The sequence below is a fragment of the Zeus faber genome (assembly GCF_960531495.2).
Source record: "Zeus faber genome assembly, chromosome: 14".
NCBI lineage: Eukaryota > Metazoa > Chordata > Actinopteri > Zeiformes > Zeidae > Zeus > Zeus faber.
In genome coordinates this window covers 15,987,119-16,006,846 of record NC_137200.1, presented here as the reverse complement: position 1 = coordinate 16,006,846, position 19,728 = coordinate 15,987,119, and the positions used below count along the sequence as shown (strand labels likewise).

The window sequence follows — 19,728 nt, the reverse complement described above, 5'->3', positions numbered from 1 at the left end:
AATGACACTTGGCGTAAGTTGCAATGTCACACAATTTAAATAATTTTGCTATTGACCCCAGTTCCACCCTAACTAGCATGAACATGTATGAGAAGAAGCCTCATTTGCTAATTTGCTAATTCACAAATGCCATTTTAGGCTTTGCATTCTTTGTGAATCAGTTGGGATTGTTTTATATGATACGATTTAGATAAGAAAAGATTTAGATGATAAGACGAGGCAAATGTATTTTTAAAGCCCTGTCAAAAAACGACACGTATGGACCAAAGCTCTGTACGGTGAATTTAAATTGAAATGAAAACTTACCGAAACAAATAAATAAAATCAATAAATAAAGCAAAACTTGAGGACAAAGCCAGCTCACAGGAATGGCGAGTAATTCATTTTCATCAGTGTGCCGGCAGCAAGAGGGAGTTAGAAGGGCAAAGGCTTTAGCGCTTCTGTAAATAGAATCCCATGGATGTAAATATCATCTTATTAGACTTGGTATAGCAGGACCTTGGCATGAAGGAGCAGTTAGAGGCACCTTAGGGTTGTTAATAAGCAGCCTTGACCACTGCAGCACCTTCCTGAGACCCTCCACTCAGCCTACCGGAGGCTTCTAGTTACCTGGTTGAAGTGGTAATCCAAAAAAAGTGTGCTTGTGCTTCTCTTTATGCTGTTTTTCATTGTTGGCGGTGGCGTCTGCCATTTCCGGCAAGAAGCCAAAAATGAGAACCGCGGTGAATTTGGTCAAGCTCATGTACTGTAGATGGACACAATGACAGTTCTGTCTGTTTCCAGTCTTTATTATGTGTTATTAATCTTTAGTGTTTCTTTTCCTATACTGTGTAATGTACCTAATTTGCGATGACCTATTTTGTATTTCCCTCTTGTAAAGCATTTCATAACTCCTGGTCAAAAAGCCGACGTTCTGGTCAGAGTTCCCGTTAGAAATAATTGCTGCCGGTCAACGTGTCCCTGAATATTTCAATGTCCCGGACAAATAGGAAGGATATATATATATATATATATATATATATATATATATATATATATATATATATTATTTGTATCTATTGAGCTTAAAAACAATTGTTGGCAGGCTATATAAAGAATGAAATCATGAATGCATGTTGATTTATAATATTTTTTTATTGAATATTCAAAATAAAATAAGTCCCGTCAGTCAACGGCGTTTTAAAAACAAATCAACAAAACCAAATTATTTCCGTTCGTGATCAATAAGTAACGAGTTTTACTCAAATACGATTTTGATCAAATCAAAAACGAAATAAATATGCCAAGTAGGTCCAATTAAATAACAAAGGTTTGTGGTGTTGCACGTCTTGTCGACGTATTTTACCAAATGAATATTTACCGTCTGCTTTGGGTCAGAACTTAAATATATAAAAACCCACCAAACTATGGATGTATGTTTGTTTGTGTCCTTGTTGTCACATTACATCATCTTTCTGCTTGTCCTCCGAGTTCTGGATACTGAGCTCTCTCACTGCTCTGTGTGTGTGTGTGTGTGTGTGTGTGTGTGTGTGTGTGTGTGTGTGTGTGTGTGTGTGTGTTTACAAATGCAACCTGTCCACGAGGGAGGGGGCGGGGCTCGTTTCTATATCAACTCACGCGATTGGTCTGAGGTGACAGGTCATCTTTAGATCGTCCAAACTGATTGGCTCTCTGTTGCAACCTGCCGAACACGGGAATGAACAGAACTGCAGAATATAATGACATTTTACAATAGGATTCTTTTTTTTTTATAATTATCGTTATTGTTTTATCACCCAGCACAAATTATTATTATTATTTTCACTGGACATTATGATGACATTATGACTGGAGAGATGTCGGACTTCAACAGATTTTCCCGCTCAAAAAAACGATAATTGCCGGACAACGGAAACTCTGGCACAGATGGAATTTCTTCATCTTACTCTTCTTCTTCTTATTGCGATTCCGATTATTCTCAAGTCTCTCAAGCAACCAGAAATTTTGTCTTGTGGCACTCATACTGAAATGACAGTATGTGTGCTATCATGATGTACTACTGTATAGATTAACTGTCAAATCAGAAATGGCTTCGTTGACCCTGTGGTTGAGCATGTACAAGTGATTTCAGATGTAACAGATTGTGGCTGGCCAGAGTGACGGCGAACACAGCCAACCGATAAGCTGTCAAATGCTCACAGTGACGTCTTACTGCCCTGAAACGCTCAAAGGTCTTTTTTACACGGAGACTGCTGTTAAATTGTAGGTTAGAAGCAGAACTATTGGCATGGCAACAGCAGTTGCTGTTGCTGCATGTGGCGTATGTGACAGATATAGATTTATTTTGATTATTAGTGAAATGTTCACATTACATCAATCATTTGTAGTTCAGATATCACTACACACCAATACTATTGTAAAATAGTAGTAAATGATAGTCTAAATATCTACACAGTAACATTTCTGTGTCTATTTATGTGCATAATGTACAAAAAAAGGCCATAACACCATCTATAACAAAAAAACACATTTTGAACTGGCTTGTCTGTCGGCATCTGTCCCATTCACTAAGTACTTTTCAATCAGTACAGTTGACTACTTCAGTAATCACATCTGTCCTTGTCTTCTGTTTCATGAATCCGACTCTCGTATTTTCCCAGTTCAGACTTTTACATCTTGAGTTCTTTGGTGTGGAAAAAAAAATTGGCTTGAAAAACCTAAATCTCCATGCTCCATTGTCCTATATGAACCTTTCATACCAAGTATTGATCTACTCTGCTCTGCTCTACGTGTATGCCCACAAGAAGACTAAAATGCAAATTCTTCTGAAACAGAAGAATTTCCGGAACATCTGGCACCTGTCATTTTTGTTTCCCTAAAGAGCGGATAGAGGTTGAACAGCATCTGCAACCATTACATTTGTAGATTTTCTGAGACATCTCATTTATTGACATGTAATTCAAAATTCATTATTAACTTCATTTATTTACAATGAAGAGGCAACTAGACCTCCTCATAGGAGGAAATTCACTATTTCTTCATTCTTTGGTTTTCAGCCAGTGTTAAGTTGGCCCGCGCCAACGTCTTCAGATCGAGGCATTAGATCTCGCACGAGAGCACGGGATGCATTATTGATGCAAGGTGGACGCGGGGAAGGAGTGAAGGATCAAAAGGACCGGCAAAGCTGTACCTTAATCACACCGCAGACATTCTTCTCTGTAGCGCAGATAAACATCTGCTGTCTTGGAAGGAGGGAGCAGAAGGTAGGCAACAGCTGGAAAAAGCCAGCCCACCACGCCGGCTCTGCGTGGGTACCCACGCCACATTTTCTAGGACATCCCAGCCATCACTAATAACCCGGAAAACTGTCATATCGTCATTAACATGAACGAGGATGACATTTTGCAAGAAGCCCAAACTTGAACCTGACTAAATTCTGAAACAACGGCATGAAAATTTATTTTGGAAAGACGTTTTTTGTTGCTGCCGATGAGCCCAGGAGCGTTTACTTTGGGGAAGTAAGTGTGTTTTCTTGGGGTGGTGTGAGTGGACAGAGATCCCTCAGACATTCTGACCAGTCCAAAAAATCGCTAGCCTCTTTATTTCCAATAGAGTGGCTTTAGATTTCACATCCTTTATTCGTCATGGGTTTAATCCTTTCTTTTCTGGCTTTATCAGGAAATGGCTCATGTTCACAACTATCGATGGGACTGTTCGCTTGTTTTTTTCTTGTTTTTTTCCCCCTCAAATTGCAACCTCATTCGTGGCTTGACCACGACTTGCACTTAAACCAAAGAGGAAGCAATCCCATCCGGCACTCACTTCCCGATATGGCTTCATTTTGTGTCTGTATTCATGGGAATGCGTGTGCTGTGTGTTTATGACTGTAAGCCTTGTCTGGGCCCTCATTCCAATCATTGCGTTGAAGCAGAAAGTCTCTGCGATGATGATTTCTAGAGCCCGGCGTACGGCCACAAGTAAGGGCAGCTCGCTGAGGCCAGTGTATGGCAAATGCAAATGCATGGATGAAGCTGGCAAATTACAGTCCCATCAGAGATTGTCCATCCACCATCCGCCAAAGACGTGCCCTGGTATCGTGGTCCAACATTCGGCAGACTATTTCCTCTGAAGAGCGCACGGAGCCAACGGAAGACACGGTCGATGAGGCGCATAAAAAAATTGATCACGAACATCGTGAACTAACAGAAGAAATGAAGCAGCAGCAGCCAGCCAACTTATGCCTTGTTGAAGTTAAGTGCTGTGGATTTGTAGCCCCATTTACCAGCCGTTCACTCAGGGATTTGTGGGCAAAGCTTATGTCAGGCCATAAAGCCATCTTCACATTTATTAATAGCACAAGGGATTGGTAACATCTTTTATATTAATGAACATTGTAAGAACACACATTAACGGACACTTTTATCTTAAATGTAGTTTGTTCAGATAAAAGAACAGTCAGTTATCTTCCCCAAGCAGTTTGAATAAGGTCAATTAAGTAAAGAAAACATTTGCATTATAGGGCTGCCGAGGGAATTGACTGGCAGTAATGGGACAAGGGCGTGTGGTTGTTTAGGTTTAGAAGAAGAAAAAATATAAATTAAAAATATAAATTTTATTCCAAAAAAATAGACATGTATTTACTTAAGATATTCTGTATTATTCAAAGCTAAACAAGACATATTTGTTATTGCTACTATTTCAAAAAGAATCCTAAACAACATTTAGAACTGGCCACTTTTCCCTTCAACTCAAAGATAACACATGCATTCTGTTGTATGATCCTGGGCATATAATGAAGCCACTCGATATATAATTAACAATCAGTTGTATAAACAAATTCAATCTCAATCTGAATTCTCATCACCCAGAATCAGGAAAAAAATGTCCTCACCATTTTCCCTCCTTTCTTTAAGTTGTGGCCAAGTGGAGGAAAAGCTTCCACTCGGGCTCCGCAGGTTCCCTCTTGCGTTGGAACAAGCTTTGGTCTTCAGCACGGGATGACTCAACAGCATCCTATACAGGCATTCGCCTCAAAACGCGTCACTGAGACAGAGGAGCTTGTTAGGTCATCTCTTTGTCAAGGCTGACCACTATTACAGCATTTCAAACATTGGAAACGGCTATTTAACGTCTGAGTAAGTGCCTGTAGAGCTTCCGTAAACTGTATTCAAAGAGGATGTTGAACATCAGTCGGCCTTAGTTGCAACCTTTCTAATCTATTGATTGCATCTTGTGAGAGAAAAACGCATATGATCAACTATTTGAATGAGGACAATAGCCTTTTGCATGTATCGTGGGTTCAAAACATTGCCTCTGGGTTTTTAAGGAGCCCCCCCCCCCCTAGAGTTTATGTAAAGAGACTGTTCTTTCTCTACAAAGTCAATTCTAATATTGAAGAACCAGATCACATTTCATCCTCCTTCAACCTTGTATGGAGATAAGGATAACCCCAGGGGCGCTCGAAAGAGCACTGTAAGGGATAGTAGGCTGCGTCTGCGGCCGGAGTTGGCTAGCACCTGTTTAATCACTGTTCTTTGGCTTAACAACCGGGGAGAGCATTGAGGGGCACGGTCTTGTTCTTGGTATAAAGCCCTCTTCGCCAGAAGCAGGGGCAGACCGATCAGAACACCGCTTTCGGAGCGGCTCTGAATCTCTCTCTTTGCTCTGCAGAATAAACATCTTTAGTATCCTCGGTTTTGTTCCCTCGTAGCGGGCACATCAACCTCCCCGACCACGCAGGACAATTTCTTCAACAATCTTCTCCAAGAAAAGGTTGGATCCGTTGGTCTGACGTGTGGATTTTTAAATCCCATCCGGACCACCAGGCTTCCCCGCCCCCCCGGCTTTCTCCACAGTAAGCTGGCTCCGTTGGGGGCGTTGCACAACGTATCGCATTCAGCAGGAATATTGTGCTGTTTTCCAAAGTACCAGAGTGCACCCTCAAAACTCAGAAGATAATGTTGTTCGGATTGGTCACAGATTTTCTTGTGGTTCTAGATAGTCCAATACGGTAATTTAAGGTTGGATGAAATGAAATGAAATGAGGGAGACGTTTGGAGACGGGCAGTAGGTTACACTTTGCCTCTGAGTCTCACTTACTGCCTGGAGTGCCTGATCCATCCCACCCCTCAGCCATCTGACCTTAATTCCAGCCCGTCCCCAGGAGGTAAGAGGCTCAAAATGCACTTCTTTGTCCCCTTTAACGACACTCCCTCATTAAATAAGAAGCCTGCAACAAGTTTAATATTTGAAAAAAGTCTCCATCAACTTCTGAGTTCCCGACCCGGTAATGGAAGAGTTGCTGCGTTACATTATTAAGTACAGGGATACTTTGACGAGTTTAATTTGTTCGTTACACTGCAATTTATGTTTAATTTGTTGAAATTAATTGAAATGCCATTAATCCATTCAAGCCCCGCAAAAAACACACCGATTTTTTTTGTTACGTGTTTTTAAATAAGAAAATAATGTGTTTATAAATGACAAATATTGTATAAAAACATAATAAAACATAATAAAAGAGAATGTGAAAGAGAATCGCTCATTTTTGATTTCATGCTTTAATTCAATCGACATCATCCGCTTCTTCTTCTCAGCACTTACTTTCTTAGGACCCATGGTTAGAAAAAAATTAATGGGCAAAATAACTGCACAAAAAGCACAAAACGGCTCGTAACTCGGAAAACTCGTATGCGAGTGCACTCGTGAATCAAGGTACCGCTGTATCTACATTAATTATATAGGTCAGTTCCTTTCGGAAGAGGAGGCCGAAGTTCATTTCAGAGTTCACTCTCCTCAGGCCCATCCATCCGCCCAGACTGTTGATTGATTGGAGTGATGTATGTCAGCGTGTGAATTTGTGTGCAATCACAAATCTTTGGGGTGATGTGATGTTATTGGAAGGAAAACATTTTGTGCCCCTATATTTGGGTCCCTTTCTGACTGTCTTGCCGGTCTTTACACAGATCATTTGTCCTTTCTTTCTGGTCGTCTTCTGGCGGTTACGAAAGTGGTATTTTGACTGTATAACACAAGGAAGCAGGAGGGATCAGGGGCCACACCAGAGCGCTGCCGGCCAAGGGGATACCATTAAAAGAACTGTCAGTAGCAATATCTATTACAAGGAACTGCCTCCGGAGGGGTCAAACAGGTTGAGGTGAATGATCTTTTTTCCTGAAAACGCAGACTGTCATTAGGTGGCAAACGCTAGCGTGTTGGATTCCTGTTACGTTGCATTTCCACCAATTCTTTTATATTTTGGAACTACTATAGGGCTGTGCGATATGGCCAAAATATTCTATCCCAATATAGTCAATTTAATATCTCAATAACGATATATATCGCAATATAGCACATTTTCTGTCTATTCAATTACTTAATAGTTTATATTAAAAAAGACAAAGAAACACATGGTAAAGCCAAACACGGTGACTCCTCGGTTAACAACCGAGCTCCGTTCCTAGCACCAGGTCGTTAAGCGAATTGGTGGATAAGCGAGGACCCGTGGTCGTTGCCAACGCTAGTGAATACTGACAGACTGCGGGAACGACACTGAGAACGGTGATGCGCGATAAGATGTATACAATGTATATAGTATATATAGTATATATGTGTATATAGTAGATATAGTATAAATAGTGTTTATAGTGTATATAGTAGATATATAGTATATAGTATGTAGTATATAGTATATAAAGCATGATGTTTGACGCTGAGAAGCCGCACACGCAGCGTGCACACCGCGATGTTGTACGCAGCGCACAATACAGACTGGTCGGAGAGCTGGTGGTAGGTCGTTAGGTGAGGAGTACCTGTCTATCAAAATATTGCAAAATTGAAGAATACAACTTAATTCACTGAAACCTTGAACTAAAACGTGACTGGCAAACAAAAAGCTGCTTGGGTTGGGCTCGGCCGTTACCCTTTACCTTTTGTTGTTGCGGCGCGGTAGCAGAGGGGCAAATGTTGTGATCATCCATCCAATGAGTCATTTCCCGAAGCGCCACGTTCCTCCCTGTTTGATTACAGCGGCTCCAACGTTGCAGATAACGTAACCGTGCACCGTGACTTAAAATACTGCAACAAAATAAGGAAGTTCTGCTGCTGATTTGCGACACAGCAATAGAAACGGTATAAAAAATATCGATCCAACAGTTATTTCTGCATCGTTTTGCGATATATATCATCATATTGCACATGTTTCAGAAAGGAATGTCAGGACACCAATGATGAGTGTCAATAGCCCAAATAAAAGTAGGCCATGCGAGCCAGGGCAGGATTAATGGGCGTTCTAATGCTAAGCGCATATTTTGTTGGCAGTAACATCGCCACTGTCCTCGCCAGCCTTGAGCCCTTTCTTTCAAGTTTGACCTTCAACAGTGAATTTTGGGCGTGCACACGAGCAAGCAGTGTAAACACTTACTGTACCGGACTAAATGAATTTTAGGCATGTTTTGCATTGCCCTCGTCCACATCTAACTCATTTAGCAATCGGCCAATGCTAGGACTGTCAGTCCAAAGATCAGTGGAGGCCACGGCTCGAGGCGAACCAGACCTACATTGCGGGGTATTACGATGTGCAATAAGACGAGTAGTAGCATGCGACGTAGCTGTGGCTTTCATTTTAAAGGCAACGCAGGGATCAGACGTTCCCAGGGATGGTCTTTGAATTCCAAATGATATCCGTTTGGGGGGTATGCGAGCAGAACTAGGTCAGGCCCGTGCCGCCCTTCGCGAGTGTCTCAAGCTACTGTGATTCATTTTGTGGTATTGACACTTGTCTATTCAGGCTAACTAAAAAAAAAAAACACAGTTAGGCTTAGCATTAAGCAGTGTTTGATTCGCCCCCTCTCTCTCTCTCTCTCTCTCTCTCTCTCTCTCTCCTCGCTCTCCATTTTGCAGCTCTTTCTAACTGAAGAGCCCGACACATGAACCGTCCCTCACAGTTTGTTCCCACACACAACCCTTTCCAAACGGATTCCCTTTCCCTCCGAGGGGTAATTGCACAATGAATGCAGTTCCTATGGTTTTGCCCACTTTGCTCCATCGATTTAAAACTCTACTGCACTCGCCTTTGATCTCCAAGTGGAGAACAGGAGCTCTTAGCAAATTCGTTCGAGCGGTGCCTCTTGTGCCAGGAGGCTATTTTAGCGCAGTTTTATAAATTCCCCTTTGGGACCTGTAAATACAGAGAATTTTCAGCTGTGCCTCGAACCTCAAATTAATAGTCACTAAGGTAACTTATCTCCCAATTTATTTTTGGAAATGATGCAATGTGTTTAAAATATCAGCCCTGCGTGCCTGGAAGTGCTTTGAACCCAAACCCATGTGATAATTCCAAAGTGAATCTCTTTACGAAAGAAAATACTCTTTGTATAATATTGCTATAAATCTTGGGGTTAAAGGTTGAATTTAGTCATACTAAAATATGTTGTAGTTTGGTTGTTTCTTTGGCTGTTTAAATACACAACACACACACACACACACACACACACACACACACACACACACACACACACACACACACACACACACACACACACATTCAAACATGCAAAGCAAACTAGCATCCTCTTTCACACTATATCCAAGATATAGTTTGACTACTCGGGCTCGCCCAGGCTGAGGTACAGTATATAATAGGCTGTGGCGTGGTGCGCGACCGGGCAACGTCATCAATAATTGATGTCGTATTGTGTAAAAATCTCATGTATTTTTCATGGCCGGAGTCACTCTGTGTAGTCTGCCAGTCACCACTGCTGAGGCGGCACTGGCTGCAACAGGACAGGTGCCCGAGACGTGCGCGCGTTGTTTAGCACGACAGAAAACTGCTGCTGCGCATCGGTGCTGTCTAGTCACTGTTGTGCACCCTGCGTGTGTACCATTGAGCTTTCACTGGGATGTTACGAATCGCACTGGCAGGCACGGTTCCTTTACTTAAAAAAAAAAAATAAAAAAAGTGAAGAGTGTAAAAAAACGTGGTGCTTCACAGGCTGGTGTGTGAAATAAAAACTTCTGGGCTAATGAATGGATAGATAGATCAATAGATGGATGAATGGGTGGATGGATGGATGGATGGATGGATAGATGGATGGATGGATGGATGGATGGATGGATGGATAGATGGATGGATTGATAGATGGATGGATGGATGGATGGATGGATGGATGGATGGATAGATGGATGGATTGATAGATGGATGGATGGATGGATGGATATGGATGGATACTTTATTCATCCCTGGAAGGAAATTGCAGTCTCACAGCAGCTCACGTAAAGCTATAGAAAAATATAAAAAAATAGAATGGAAATATATGGAAAAATGTGAAAATTTACGAAACACATAACAGTTAACTGTGCAGTACACATTACAATATGGCAATATTCAAGACACCTAATAATAAACTGATAAACAACAAATATAACAAAAAAGTAACAGAAAAACGATATAAAAAAAAAAAAAGACCCAATAAACGAAGCGAAGAATTTCCTCATGTACAGAAACTAATGAAACAGTGCATTGTGGAACAGCAAACCAGAAAGATGAACCATAAGATTAAAAAAAATGTGGTAATGTACAATTTACGTAATGGTAAACTTTAAAACTAAATATGAACCTCAAACATTAACAGTTAACATGCAATTCTGTATCAACGGATGTCTGATCTGTCGACTAGCTGGTCTCACGCTATTAAGAATACGTCTTTTCTATTATATACAAGTGATCTATTCATCAACACGGGAGCGTTTCCAGCACACATCCACTGGTGCTGCTGTGATCGCTGCCGTGTAAGCCCTTGCAAGCGCCGCACTCCTGCGACGGTCTCTGGCCCCTGGGTCTTTCCTTGTAAATGAGCTCAACCCTTATGGGAAAGAGAGGATGAGCACATAACCTATCCTTCCTCTCTCTCTCTCTCTCTCTCTCTCTCTCTCTCTCTCTCTCTCTCTCTCTCTCTCTCTCTCTCTCGCGCTCTCGCTCTCTCTCTCTCTCTTTCTCTCCCCCCTTCCTCTCATCTGTATAAACAGTGAAGTCATACCTTCCAACCAGGGGGGCTGTTTTTGTGCTTTCTCCGGTGATGTCACCAGCAGCCAATCAACACGTAGTGTCGCTCGAGCTGGTGTGTGTGTTCCTGTGTGTGTCTCTAATGGTGTGCGTACGTGGGTCTGTCTCTAGGGTGTGTGTGTGTGTGTGTGTGTGTGTGTGTGTGTGTGTGTGTGTGTGTGTGTGTGTGTGTGTGTGTGTGTGTGTGTGTGTGCGTTTGGCCAACAGGGAGAGGAGGGGTCTCACTAGTGGGAAAAGCACTCCTGCATAGCCTCGGTTATTATCTGGATTTGCCAGCAAGCATAAGTGTGCACGCTAAAGACACCCACACCAGTCACCAGGCATACTTTTGCCCCTTGACAAACAACCTCCAAGCGGTGTAAGGAGGGAATGTGTTATTTGTATGTTATCCACACAGTCTAAGTGACATGGCATTCAGACCGATGTTTTACATGCTACATCAGATTTTGAACACTCCCGAAAAAAATAAATAAATAAAATAACATGATATTTGCATACTTGTGCTCAGTTGCTTTATTAGCGTTTCTCTTTCAATATCGCAGTTATGAATTAACTGTAATAACAAATACCCGTCCCCTGTATAACAGGAATACTTTTACGTTGTTTCATTTTCACCACAAGTCGAGGTCACACGCATTCCAAAGCTCTTGCTGTTTCAACACATTTTGGCGAGCTCGACAGTAATGGCTCTGACTGATAGGATATTGATTGAATGCAGCTACATTCATCAAAAAGTGCTGTTGCAGTTACCCAGCGGACAAAAGTATGTTTTCAGGATTGAAAGCGTAATGCAACTCTGGAATCACTTGGAAGGGTAAATAGTTTTCACCTGGTTATCTGTCTTTTGCTTCAGTCGTCCCTTGTATTATGGCATTGCAACACTGCAACACACCACCTAGCTCACTCGCACCCTTTGTTCTTCATCCTTCCCTCGCTGGTCCTCTTCCAGGCCAGGGTGTTCTCGCAGGCCATAATATACAATGTGATGTGATGAGGACAAACTAAATGTGAAAAATAGTATCCCGAGAATTGTAAATAATCACGTAAAAACGTCAACCGTTTTCCAGTTTCATGGAGTAGTACCCCATCGAAAAACTTGGACACAAAATAACATGAATCCACAGAAAGTCGTGAGAACGTCGAGTCAAGTCGACCCGACTGTGGAAATGAATGATGCGTTCATGTACCAGGAACGTGTCGGAAATCTAAAACCTGTGAAATTGTAATTAGTCACAGAAAGACACCAACGCTTCAAATGTAATTTGTCACTAACACGACTAAAATGGACACTGTGTATTGCTGTATGACCCTGTATTGCTGCCTGCATCTATATTTACTATTATTATTATGATTATTACTTATTATCTGAAGCTGTAAATAGCTTTAAATGGCAAAGACTCAAAATGCCCGTTTTAAAGACTCGCCCACACCAGACACACATACCAACTTGAGCTTTTTGAGTCCTCCAAGTCTATGAAGATAATTGACGTGTATTTATTTTGAATATGCTAAAAAGCATTACCACCCAAATGACTGACATATCTCATCCCTGTGGACATTGGCTTTTGTTGGACTCCATTGAAAGCAAATAAGCCCGACTGGCTTTCACTAATGAGTGGCGAGCTCTGCTGTAGATCATCATTTCTTGGGTTCTAAGCAAACATGGTGGTTCTGAATTACTTCCCCAGACACAACCATAAGCAAGTACGTCTCATTAGCCATATTGACTGGTAAAACGCTACCCCTCTCCGGTCATAAAGGCAAGCTACAAAGTAATTTGCTGAGGGTTGATGGGTGGCTCCAAAAGCCTTCCTTCAGACACAGTGTTCACGAAGCAAATTGATGGGCTTCCAGCGAGAAGGCTAAAAGGTTTGCATTTAAACAGAGGTAATAACAGTCATCAGATCGGCCACATTCACGTTACCCATTTCGCAAACTTATGTCAACCCAAGTAGGTCTGTTGTGAGAATACCAATCAGATAGCCAGTACAAGTGATGACACAAAATTGTGTCATTTTCTTTTTGTAGCAGCCATTTGCAATGTTCAAGAAGAACGTCCCTGTATATATAGAAACTTTACCAATGTACCCTCGAGCAAAACACTTAACTGGCAACCTCTCCAGTCCACATCACTTTATTTGTACCACCAAGCTCAAAAAATCATAGGCTTTTGGCTTTTGGTTGAGATGCATGCTCCAAATTTCGACACAGTACCTTCAAGGGTGGCACGGTTACCTGACTTAATTCAACGTGTTCCCACAATGCTTTTTCTCAGCCTGACCACAAATCCGTTCCCTCACCGCAGGTGCCCACGGCGTGCGAGAGGAGCCCCAGTTTGTGACGGCGCGTGCTGGTGAGAGTGTCATCCTGGGATGCGACGCGTCCCACCCCCTCAACGGTCAGCCCTACGTGGTGGAGTGGTTCAAGTATGGAATGCCCATCCCCTTCTTCATCAACTTTCGCTTCTACCCTCCCCACGTGGACCCAGAATACGCGGGTAAGACAGTTTGTGCCTTGCTGTGGTTTTGGTTTCTAAGAAGACTGGACTGGTCTTTTGAGAATTCAGAGTGATTTGTCTGCAAAAAATAAAGAAGAGGCCTGCTGTAGGAAGTAATCTGCAAATCCATCCTGACCTCAAAGATGACCAGATGATCAAACTGGGTCAGCTGCTGCTGTCTATGTATTCACGTTGTTTTTTTTTTTTTTCCTCACTCTTGTAAGACTTTAGTGGGTCTTCTTGCCACCTTCTGGCTATTTCACGTACTTTGGTGAAGATGATCAAAGAAAGGTGTTTGCAGACATTAGAGTCAACCTAGATACCATGGGTTTATTGACACTCCTAGATATTAGATTAATGGTATATACTTTATATTATAACAGGATTGTACATTTCTGGTGCTGAGCGCTTCATCCACCAGCAGTAATTGCAGCAGGTTTCTGTTGGTGACACAACGCAGAGTTAAGCTTAAAGGTGAATTTTTTCGAACCCATAATCTCACTTTTCGGTGTAAGGAGGGAAAACAAGCACGGGGGTGAAAAAAAAGAAAAATCCACACCAATTCTCTGGGTTAGGTTTCCGTTTTTTAAATTTCCATACAAGAAAGAAACTGAGAAACTAAATAAATCTTGATCTTTCTCTATGAGATTATATGACACATTGCTATATTATAATCACAGTATATTAGAATGCAAAATTCCAATCGCGATCGCTGGGGGGGCAGCGATCGGCGATATGCGATTTTATCAGGCGCCACGCGTGTGTGCGGGGTGGTTCACGCGCCCCACTGTCAGTGGGGATGTACAGGCTTTTTTGGAACCGTACGGAGTGGGACAGTACTCAGTTGTGTTTAAAAATTTTGTGTCATACATGCATGAAACAAACAAAAAGGAAAGAGATCTAAAATAATAAGAGCCGGCACGCACCACTGTCTCGATGAGAAACAAACTCCACTCTCCACTCCAATACACAATTCTCTGAGTTAGGTTTACATTTTTCATTTTCCATACAAGTAAGAAACTAAGGAAATGAAATAAATCTAAATCTTTGTCTATTAAAAGAAAGTGAGATCCGATCACCACTGGTTGCTCGACAGCTCTGAGCAGAGAGGGGGAGAGCCTCCGCCCCCTCTCTCCCTCCCCCTATCTGTCTCTCTGCTCCTGTTTCAGAACACGATAAACTGCACTTACACCGTTTCTTTTTTTATATTTTTTTATTTTATTTTTTTACCCGTGCTATCAGCATGCTAGGCATACAACACAGAGTATTTATATGCTATTGCATCTAGGACAGAGTTAGTCTGAAAGTGGAGTTCAAGTTCTCAACCTGCAGTGCAACTCTTTATCCATTCTTTAATCATCAAGAACTGCTGCGACAAGTCTGTCCTGAGGACGTCATACAGAGCCACCACCAATCCCCCTCTTTGGAGAACTGTCTTACATATTTGGGTCTATAAACAACTAATCACTACACCAAGAGGGGGAGATTCACCACGGGCGAGGCAATTAAACATAGAACCAAACAATGTTTTACACGGAAAACATAAACATTAGAGATAAACATGTATTGAAAAACAGAGTGAATCAGGTCCAGGAAAAATGGAACAACAATTGGGCACGTGGCTTCCTCCTGTCATGAGGGAGGAAAGGAGAGGAATGCAACCAGGAGGGTGTTGGGGTGCGTTCAAAGTGGGTGTTTGTAGTGTGTGCGTGTGTGTGTGATGTGTCCATCGGTGAGTGTACAGCACTTATCTCAAATGGTTCTGGTGTATAGGTGTATTATTTTGTGATGCCTCGAAGCAGCAGAAAGGGCCTCGAAGCCCCCCCTGAGCTCCGCAGCTGCATAGACACCCCACAGCTGCAGGAAAGCCCCGAGCACCCTGCCAAACAGCGACAGAAGACCCCAAAGAAGGCCCCCAAAGAAGCCGGAAGCCCACGGAGCAACCCCCCGAGCCCGACCCCGAGGAGCATTACCCAGTCCCAGAGAGCACGAGGAGATGCCGCACCCCAGGGGCGCACACACACAATCCACCCCCAAGTGCAGGCACAAGACGCAAGCGCAGAACCCGGGCCGACCCGGGACACCCCGCCCGAACCGGCCAGCCCGCAGGCCAACGGGCGGGACCGCATTAAAAAGAATGTCTGTCATCAATATCTATCGCAGTCGATGGAGTCAGTTGCAATCGATGGAGTCGCTCACCGACAGACGGAGTTGATCGTCGATAGACAATTTAATCGTAAATCTGCCCAAGCCTACTGATCGCAGACGCATGTGGAGACACATTCTAATTTCAGGGGGAACAGACGTACTTGTGTATAACGACTTAAGTCGTCACATTCCATTTCCGTGGTCGTAGTTGATTCAGACAATACGCTTCACAATAAGGGTTAGAACACATAGTCACAACAACGAGAGGCGAAGAATCACAGTATTTTTTTTTACATGCAACACAATACAACACTTTTATACAATGAACGTTACAAATAATCAAAAATAAATCCAAAACAACTCTGAGCGGAGAGGGAGAGAGCAGAGAGCTTCTCTGCTCTCTCCCTCTCGCCATGTTTCTCCCTCTATCCCTCTTTTCCTCTCCCTGCCGCTCTGATCGATTCAGAGAGGGGGATCAGTTTCAGAACACGGTAAACTGCACTTACACTGTTTCAATGCTCTGACTTTTCCTGGCGGATACATATTTTATAAATCCTCTGGAGCCGATCGCCGATTGACGATTTAATCGACAGAGGACGATAAGCCTTGCTGCAGATAACCTCAGTTACCCAAGATTTTACTTATTTTTTGGTTTATGAGCAGTGACTATAAAACATGGAAATAGTATGAGTAAATCTATAATAAAACAATAAAAAGAGTCTTTCCAGAAATAAGAAGTACTAGCTCTCACTGAATTTGAATATTATAATGTAGAAATTATGACAGTTCATTTAATATATTTTACTCTGTCCATGGTCCTGAGGTTCGATTCCATCTGTGGTTAAATGTTAGTTTTGACCACTTTACCGCTATTCCCTATAACTTTTAGTTGTTTATTCGATATCTTTTGAGTTTAAGAGGAATTATAGAACCGTTTTTGTCAACCTTTGTAACGCCTTTTCTGTACAAAACATTATTCAAAGTTTCAACAAGTTGCTTTTGGAGTGTGCTATGAAAACCACCATGGACAACTACCCGATGCCGTGACAGTAATAAGAATTATGACAATAATGTCAAAATATAATTTACACATCACTGGAAAGTCTGGGCATGACATCCCTTATTAATGCGCTTCAGTTGCACCAGCTCTCTGAATACGCTGTCTTTTTTTAAACTTTTTTTTTTTTTGTCTCTCGCAGTGTGTGAATTGGACGCTATTTGCAACAAGACTCATTTGCATAGAAAGGGGCAAATTTTGCCCCAAATGTATGAATAACACCTACTTTGAATATGCGCAAATAGGAGTGGCACAACGAGACCCTATTTGCGTGGCAGCGCCGTAAGCGGTGCATTTCACCCTTCGCTTGCGCTTTGAGAATTAGACATTAGCAGCCGCAAAAGCCGCGCATTTGCTTTGTGAAATCGCCTCACTCGTTTAAAAAGTTTGTTTGCTTTTTTATTATTATTTATTACTAAAAATAGATAACTGGTGGGGGCATATCACAGATCGACTGGGAAACTGTTTCCGCATGGGAGCATTAAAACAGAAGGCTGCTTTGCCAGCTTCAGTATTAACTCTTGGAATGTGTTAAAGGCCAGAGGACCCGAGAGACCCGACCAGCTCAAAGCATGTTGGAAATATAATTTAGTGCCAGGCCTTTGGAAAACATCATAGATATTATAAGTGGATAAATAATAGTGTAATTGTTTGTAAATTATATTTTCAATAATTTTACTGAGAAATAGGAGGTTATTATAGGGTTAGTGTGGTCAATCTTTTACCCCTCTGGAAAAAAGTGCACTATCTAGCACGGCATTGGATTGGATCATTTGCTAACTGTTTTTTAGATAATCATCAAAATCCTGGAGGCCCAAGGACAAACCCGGCACCAAGCAGAGGTCACCATGGCCAGAGGGAGACAGTTTTAACACAGGAAGAAAATACGAGATCAGAAACATACAAAATATAATTATTGCACTGCAAGTGAAATGGCCAACAGATGGATAAATGGACAACAGTGAGTTGGTGTGATGTGTGATAATCCTCATGTCCTCTCTCCATGTAAGGAATAAAGACTTACACACATCTGAATCAACGCATCAATCCAGGTTACTCAGGGGATCATTTCTCCCTGACGAGTGTCACTGATAATCTTTCACCCTTCTGGACCTGGAAGTATAGAGGTCCTGAAGGGTGGACAGGTCACAGCCGAGGATCCTCTCTGCTGCTCTGATGACCTGTTGAGTCAAGCTATATCTTGGATGTTGGCACGCCCATACCAGACACATAGTTTTATTAACTATTTATATTACATTACATTACATTACATTTCATTTAGCAGACGCTTTTATCCAAAGCGACTTAATTGTTATATACTTTTTATTGTTGTTTTTTCCATTATTGACTAACTGTTATGTGTTCCTTGCTGATGTTCTGAACTGTAAACTTGGGTAACACTTTCAAATACAGTCATTTTTTGTCGGTTTAAATTGCTGGGGTCAGTTTGTTTTAATATAATAGCTGGGTAAATTTTGATTTTCACAACAGAGCAACCAATTAAGGTGCTAAGGGTCACTGTCTTTCACCAGTAGCTCACAGGGTCGTCCTGCGCCTATTCACATTTCATATTTAATAAATTGTTTATAAGAAATTGTTTAATAGATACATTTCTTTTAAACATTACATAAAAAAATTCTAATAATCGTCTTATTGAATTAACATTATATTGGCCTATTTTGGAGTCAATTGACTTATTTCTAATGAATAAGCGTTATTAATTTTTTAAATCCATGTTCACATGTCTTCACGGGAAAAAAGCGAACATGAAGACCAACTTCTGCTGCTGAGGTCACGTGATTTCCTCTCAACCTATGGAGGTCCGGCAGTTTGTCTGCATCTAGGTACTCTTGAAACTTTCAGCACAATTTATCATTACAGATCAGTTTTCCACAACTTGTGGACTACGTTAAACAAGGGGAAAACGTTTGAATTTGAGAAAAAATTGCTGATAATGCCACTAATCCAATTAAAGCAGCATACAGTTAACATTCAATTTACAAGTAGACAGTGTCAATATCAGCTCAGGAGCCAGTTGATTGATTGGCCACAGTCTGCATCAGATAAAGAAGGGGGTGTCCTTTACATCCGTACGCCCTCCTGACTGCCACTGCAACGATAAGCAGATTTAGTTGATCCGGAGGCGAGCGCTAGAGAATGAACATTCTTGCTGACTCGGACATTGTAGCACGAAGGCAAAATGCCTGGTATAATCAAGCTAGCTCACTTGTTCATTACTCCAACAGTGAGCTAGAGAAGAAATTACAGTGGGTTATGGACGCAGGTTTCCTAATCTCTATGCTACAATCCATCGTTGCTTATTCTTTCCTTTGTTGCAGACCCCATTCGGGCATTTGACATTACATGTAAATTTATTCAGATATTCTCTACAATGCTGCGCTGCATTTCAAAAGACATTTTGTTTTAGGTTGAAAAATCTGAATTTTAGAAGCTGTACAGCCTACTGGAAGCCGACTTTAACCCGCAGTCAAGTGTCACAGCACTGATCGAAGGTTTAGGTCAAGGAAACTTGTCTTCCCTTAAAGCCCTGCATTGTGCCCGCCTCAGATATAGAAAATATCTGGGATGGTTGACATCCGGGGTTTGCCGAATTCCATGGTTAAACACAGTGGCAGTGTTCCACTCAGATAGCAGTTTGCCCTTGGTCTGACTAACTTAATTGTCCTCCTTTAAGAAGCTGAGTGGAACAAATAGAGGCAAGGCATGGAAAATGGGAAAAATAAAATTTGGAGGGAGTAAAAGGAGGAAAAGTGACATAAGAAGAAGCAATGTCGCTGTTTTCCTGCATAGGACCTCCAAATCAGTACAAGAGAAGGGGGACATTTTAAAACGTCTTGCGACTTTGAGAAAAATTACATTTAATAATTGCCAATTATATTCATAATTTATTAATGATAAAACTTAACAGTCCAATCAAAAATCAACAGAACAGATATTATGAAGGAAAATACATGAACAGATATT

The 19,728-nt window shown here is 41.7% G+C and overlaps 1 protein-coding gene across 1 annotated transcript in view; it reads left to right on the top strand.

Annotated features, from left to right (window-relative positions):
* The window catches only part of igsf9bb (immunoglobulin superfamily, member 9Bb), a gene marked incomplete at both ends in the record, with an annotated part of 111,731 nt that overhangs the window by 16,970 nt on the left and 75,033 nt on the right, over window positions 1-19,728 (top strand). Inside the window, one exon of the mRNA XM_080013361.1 lies at window positions 13,347-13,538. Within this exon, the coding sequence (XP_079869487.1) occupies window positions 13,347-13,538 (192 nt within the window). The remainder of the gene's footprint in view (window positions 1-13,346; window positions 13,539-19,728) is intronic.